Source organism: Cylas formicarius, unplaced genomic scaffold, assembly GCF_029955315.1.
Source record: "Cylas formicarius isolate icCylForm1 unplaced genomic scaffold, icCylForm1.1 PGA_scaffold_10__41_contigs__length_53128322, whole genome shotgun sequence".
NCBI classification, from domain to species: Eukaryota; Metazoa; Arthropoda; class Insecta; order Coleoptera; family Brentidae; genus Cylas; species Cylas formicarius.
In genome coordinates, this window is record NW_026844214.1 from 26085106 (window position 1) to 26091879 (window position 6774).

Here is a 6774-nt window from a genome sequence, read left to right on the forward strand (position 1 = left end):
ATTTTTAGCAAGATAAAATAAATAACTACGGTGCTTTGGAAAATAACTTCCTAATAAGAAAATCAAATTTTTGATGGACATTTATTATTTTTTATAAAACTTTCTAGGTCAAAGAAAACAAATACGGTAAGCTTCATATTAAATTTGTGAAATTATAAAAGAAAGAAAAATAATTATTTTAAGGGTTTTGCATTCTTTTTTTTTTCAAAATTCTTAAAACGTTTTTTTTTGCAAAAAAAACTTGAAATTTTGACAGCTTATACGTAGACTCTCATCCACAATTAAAATGCGTTGAAGATATCTTTAAATTTACTCAGAATATCCCAAGACCAATGCGTTTTCTTTTGGTTATAGTTTAGCCCGTATAGCTACTAAATATATAAGTTGTTTCAAAACAAATTCGAAAAATTTATGGAAAATCTTACGCAATGATATAAAAAATATTTTTTTGCTGTACGTTTTATTTAAAAATTTTAGTCTACTGCATTTTTTTTTAAATACTTATTGTCTTCAAACAAACAAAAATCTAAAGCAATGCAAAAAGAGATAAAAAAATAGATAAAAGGAGTCTAATGGGCTGATGTTTTACTTTATTTAACATTGCTCAGTCAGTTTGAATACAAATTAATACTAATTTAATCAAAAAATTATTATCTAATCATTTCATTGTTCGATTATAAGAGTTTTAATTCAATAATGGTGAATTACACTAATGTGTTTTATGTACGGGCGGGGATCTTGTCAAGCGTATCCTACTCTTAGATCTCCTTATCACAGCGTATTTATCAGGTTTCGTCAAAGGCTTCATGAATCTGAAAGTCTCGAAAAAGTTTTGATAACGGCCGACACCGCGAATTTAGAAATTGCTTTGCAAAATATTATTGAAGGACAAATACCTATGCATCATCCGCATGCAAAGGTTTTTTTTTTGTTCAAAAATTCTCTTTTCAATTACTTAATGTAGTCTTCAATATCAGTTTGCCGCTAAAGAATATCAATGTGTAAAGTTATAAAAATTTATCCAGGCATAATACGCAAGGCAGACATTTTCAAGACTTACTATAATAATTGTATTTTTGTTACCCCTTATATACCCTGCTTACTTGATGTGTTTTAGAGAAGGAATTTATTTACAGTTTACGCAGGAATAGCTTAGGAATTAGTTTCAGCAGTTTGATAGTAGTTTGACAGCAACCAGCTAAATTATTTTAAAGAATATTTTTTATATGCAATGCTTTATATTTTTTTTAACTGGAAACTGTAACTTTTATGAAAAAATTGCAGGAGAGAAAGTTATTTAATTAAGAAGAATGTTACGCGGAGTCTAATTCAATGCCATTCACCCATAACATTTAATTGTTTTATTTTTGTTTTCAAGATAGAAAATAAAAACATTATTTTTCCATCACATTTGTAGCGCGATATTTATTATTTTTCAACCCCATATTTATAGCACGATATTCCCCTAATGGTTAGCTTTTGACCAAACGTTTATATACGGAGAAAACATTGCAATGGGACGCTTAATATGCGCATGCGTGCTCATTTGAAATCACGTTTTCAAAAACCAACAGGATCGCTGACATTTAATCAATTCGACAGCTTGCAGTATAGATGTGCGTTTTTTTGCGACAGTAAATGATATAATACCCCATTAAAAAAATCAATTTTTTAATAGACTTCTATATACCTTTTAACTTTTTATAATTTCTATAAAATTCTCTAAGTAGACTTTGTAGAGATTTAGAGTTTTGCACATATTGAAATATCTTTTTTTTTCAAAATTAATAAAACGCATTTTTATTTCCAAGAAAAACTTGAAATTTTGGAATTAAAAATGCATTTCAAATATTTTCAAATCTACTCGGAATATACCAGAACCGCATGTTTTCTTTTGATTATAGTTTAACGAAATAATTTTGCTTTTTTTGAAGTAGGTGGGATTAAATAACAGAAAAATCGGGCAAACTTTCGCAAAATATATTTACATAAGTAGAAACTAAAATAAATAAGAGTAATAAATACCAACTATATATATATATATATATATATATATATATATATATATATATATATATATATATATATATATATATATATATATATAATTAACAGTAGACTTAACTAAGCATCCCTACATTACTATATTTTAACAAATTTATCAACAAAATCACATATATATTTATACAGTTAATTTATAACCTTAAAGTAATGGTTTCTAAAAATAACGCGATAATACTTTTACGAATTCCGCTTCTAAAACGAAACAGAAACGCGCAAACTTGGAAGAAATGTGGGTAAATTTAAAACAGATTGGAAAGCTTGCGTTACGAATCGTTACGTCGAGTGATAGAAAAGAAAGTCTGCCCGACACATAAGATATGGGCCGCTTCGTAATTTGCCTCTTTTTTTGACGCAGTCATTCCGACCAAACGACATCGCCGTTGCCTTCCATTGCGCAACCCCGCGGAAAGTTAAAAAATATACATTTTCACATACCGAAACAGTACGAATTTAAAATAACCACTCTGCAATTTCTTTTCTACAAATTTCTAATTTTTTCTATCCTCCATAATCGCCACCCCTCTAATTCGAACCGCGAGGTGAAAGCATATCGTTGAAATCTGGGACGCAATAAAGTCAGTGCTCCAGTATTATAGCAAATAAAACCAGACTTATAAGTACAATAAATATTTATAAGGAAAAAAGGAAGGGCGCCACAGTGACCCGAAAAAAAACCGCCGCGAAAAAATTTAACCGCGCCTTTTTTCTTTGGCAGGCTGAAATCAAGACAGCCGTGACACTCGATTTTTTGGGTCAACACTTGCTCCGCTAAATTCATTGAACCGCGCGCGCGGTTTCAAGGATTTCAACGGCGGCCGTTTAAAACGAGGGTGCCTACGTGAATCACCGATCAATCTGGCATTTCGAAGACAGCTTGATAAGAATCTTTCGATTTTATTGGCTACCTTACGCAATCGTTCCGATTATTGGATCATTCCTCGTCCACCGAAATTGAAGCGTCAACTAATGACGTAATTTTTTGCCGTTGACCGATTTTTGATGTTATTATGCCCGCTTATTGCACGCGCGAGGTAGACCTACCTACTTCCGAATGCCGAGCGCTCAGCACACATTTCGCATCGCCCCTTGTCTTATTAATTGTCAAAATAACTAATACAGCCACGCACCACAAATCATTTCTTATTTTTTGTTACGAAGCGTCGAAACTTCCTTACTGTATGACGGTCGGTAATGAAGGGCTCTGCCTACAAAATCCTCGGCTGCCGTCCGGCCCTTTCGGCATCCTTAGCACGTTTTCGCCGGCTTGGAACGTGCTGTTGCTCCTGGATCGGGCGTTGCCACCCTCGGAACTCGCCGAAGACAACCTCCGATTGTAGCAGCTGTCGCCGCTTGAAACGCTGCACGCGCTCATCCTGCGCGGGATAAACAGGCTGGAATCGCTTGAGTCCCGACTGCCGTACGATAGGCGCCTTGGCATGTACAGGAAGTTCGCCTCGGTGCTGGAAGCCGACAGTCTGCGTTGCAACCACGCCGCCGGTTCTATATAACGGGATGGGAAATTGGCCGACGAGCCGCGACGTACTTTACCTAAAAACGAGATAATTGGGTGATTAATAAACGAATTGCCTGTGTTGCTGGGCCATAGATAATAGAAAAAATAAAAGTACGGTGGAAAATTCGAAATGATTGTTTTCAATAGAAATTTGTGCGATTAAAGTTAACAATAGTTCGAGAAAAAGCAATCTTAATAGTCGTCCATTATATGCTGATCCATTAATCGACCGCCAAACATACAATATAATGTGTTGCGTAATTCCTAAGTAAACTTTCGATAACAGAAAATTTGAAAATATGTACTTTTAAAGTGATAAAAGGGATTTTGGCAAGTAGACGGAAATAAATATGTCGTAAACGGCGAATTTTCCATCGGAACAAAGGTAGTTAAAACAACTCTCTTACCTCTCGGATCGAATTTTCTCAAATCTTCGGCATCCGACCCGCTCGCGCACAACGATATGTAGTCCGACTCCCAAACGGATGCCTTATTGTGGTTATTTTTGCTGATGACGTTGTTATTGTTGTTTACCGCCGGGGGTTTTTTGCTGTTGTTTTTCTTTTTTCTCTCGGGGTGAGGCATATGGTTCAATTCGTACACCTTCATTGGTTCCCCTAGCGAATTTTGGAGCTCCAACGCGCTCCTCGCCGATTCTGACGTGACGAATTCGACTAGGGCGCACACTACCCCCGCCAACGAGGGGTTCTTGTTGATAAATTGCCTCACGTCCGCGGGAACCGGATTTCCTGGCCTCAGAATCCGTATCAGCGCTATTTCGCCACAAGACCTAAACAATTCAGCTACGCTTTCAATAGTGGGCTTATCAATCGGCATATAAACCGCCACCACCGTTCTCGATGGGGTCGTTTCGTCGTATTTGGGCAGGGGGTCCAACCTGCGCAGCTTGGTGCCCAGCTCGTTTATTTCGAGCTTCTCGGACCGCGCCAAAGCGTGCGCAACCACTCTCCAATCCTTCGTCAAGTGCTTCACTCTTTTAAAACTCGAAATGAGCTTTAAGGAGACGTACCCTTCCTTGTTGCGCTTGACATGTTTCAAGAGGAACGCGTCCTTGGTGATGTTGGCGTCGGAAAAGTAAAACTCTACCTGCTGGACGATTTTGTCGGCCAGCTCGTCGGAGGGCGGCGTGAACGGAGGTTCCGTGATTTCCGGGGTCACTTCGCATCCGGAATCCTTTCCGCCGGCATCGGAAGCGCTGTCGGAGAGGTCCGCCATGTGGGCACCTTCGTTTTCGCGAGGGTTATCGGTCAAACTCGCTTTGCGGTCGTACGACAGGCTAACGTCGCTATCAATCGACGAGATGCTATCGCGGGTCTCCAAAACTTTGGCCGAAGGCACCAAATCACCTAACTGATCCGTCTCGATAACATCCTCGACCGGCTCCCTAGTCGGCTCTTCCGCAGGTGCCGGCATTTTTAAAAACTAATATATATCACAGGCGTATGTATCACTTTGAGAGAGAATGTACGTTCAGTTCAGTCTTCTTCGTATAAGGCACTAAATTTAAGGTCGGTGCACTCAAACTATTCACGAAAAAGTGGGTCACGCGTGGTACAGTGGTTTTCGCTACTGCCACAAAGCGTCGTTTGATGACCTAGCTTTAGCGTACTGGAAGCGGTCGGCTCACGGACTGGTTTATATACGCGGTTTGGGGTCGATGCCACCTCTACGGCGACGGTGTCGTCGCGGCGGCGACCTCCCAGAGGTCGCTATGTAGCGGGAAGTTGACATTCGTTCGCGAAACCCAGCGACGGGTAGGGCGTGTTTACGTATTGCATATCTTGCACACAATTTTTTTTTCAACAATCGGATTACATACCGCACGGCTTGAATTTGATGTTCGTCAATTCTGACGGTCATATCAAAGGATGTATTCGTATTTTGCAAAACTGTACCCGCTCGTGCCAAATAAATGATACCAACCTGACAAGATTTTTATGCTCTTCGACGCTTTCTTTAGGGTTTTAAATAAAATTAACCTAGAAATATTCTATGGGATGTCTATTCTAAGTTAGAAATACTACAAATTTTCTTGCCTTAAACTTGTTTTAGTCACAAACTCTTTCGAGAGCATTTAGAAATAAGGTTGGCGAAGCATTAGGCCATAAACCTTTTCTTGAGGCCTCTGGTGCTTGCACCGTTTATAGTTACGAAGTTCTTCAGCGCTTTTTGTGAACAAGTCTGTTCTGCAGAAAGTTCACAAGATATATCACAATATATATAGATATATACTAGCTTTGTTGGAACATAAATCGTTATTTCTTTTTTGGATGGAAAGATTAAACAAACTAACAATATAATTAATAAGTGATTCGATTAATACCGATTCACATCATTCGAGAAAGGAAAGGTACATCTCCAGCAGTTTTCGAATGACATCCAGGCATATTTATTCATTTATTTATTTATCAACGGGCCAACCGCTCAATATCTATTTTATATTGGATTCACATAAACAAAATAGTAAACAACAAAATAAAATAAAACAAAACAAAATTAAAACAGAATGAAATAGATACATAGATAGAATATTAATATTAGTATAGTTAGTCGACACAACAGTAAGGACATAAGAGTAGCGAGGCACCAACACAATGTTATACAATACTATTGCGAAGAAAAGCGGAATAGTTTTACTGACAGTCTTTAAGTTCTTTCTTAAATATTCTTGCACTCGGGAAGCAGTCAAGTTAGTCCGAAAAGCGATTCGCTAGTGCAACTGATCTAGTAAGAAAAGAACTCTGTCCATAGTTACTACGATGGAACTCCAACTGGAAGGAGTGGTTTATTCTGGTCTGGCGGGGGGGAACGCGAAGGTCCATGGGAATTTGAATGCAGTAGATTATAAAAAATGGTGAGATCTCTCTGCATGCGACGAATCTGAAGAGTTGTAAGTTGGAGAGAGTTTTCCAATTCCGAGTAATCAACGTCCTCAAGTCCTTGGTACTCCTTAAATGCTATATACCGCAGGAACCTATGCTGCACTCTTTCTATGACCTGCATGTGGACGTTATACGAAGGTGACCACACATAGGAACAATAATCCAGGTCTGGATGCACAAGGGAGCAGAACAGTAATCTGAGAGACGGAACACTCTGCAAGTCCACTGTATAACGCTTAATAAAGCCCAAAATCTGAAGTGATTTAGACATAATAAATGAAATATGGTGTGTAA

The 6774-nt window shown here is 38.1% G+C and overlaps 1 protein-coding gene across 1 annotated transcript; it reads right to left on the reverse strand.

Annotated features, from left to right (window-relative positions):
* Positions 1-2119: 2119 nt before the first annotated feature.
* LOC132702585 (la-related protein 6) lies at positions 2120-5834 on the reverse strand. The gene is made up of 2 exons (XM_060671333.1): positions 3985-5834; positions 2120-3612 (listed from the first exon to the last, which is right to left on the reverse strand). Exons 1-2 carry the CDS (start codon positions 5009-5011, stop codon positions 3236-3238), a joined length of 1404 nt encoding a protein of 467 aa, XP_060527316.1. The 5' UTR covers positions 5012-5834; the 3' UTR covers positions 2120-3235.
* Between the last annotated feature and the right edge of the window lie 940 nt (positions 5835-6774).

Bases quoted from the DNA above. Each gene is read 5' to 3' on its own strand.
- LOC132702585 (XM_060671333.1), bottom strand. From the start codon at position 5,011: ATGCCGGCACCTGCGGAAGAGCCGACTAGGGAGCCGGTCGAGGATGTT. The intron at 3,613-3,984 runs GTAAGAGAGTTG...TCTCGTTTTTAG, and splicing joins GAGAAAATTCGATCCGAGAG to GTAAAGTACGTCGCGGCTCG.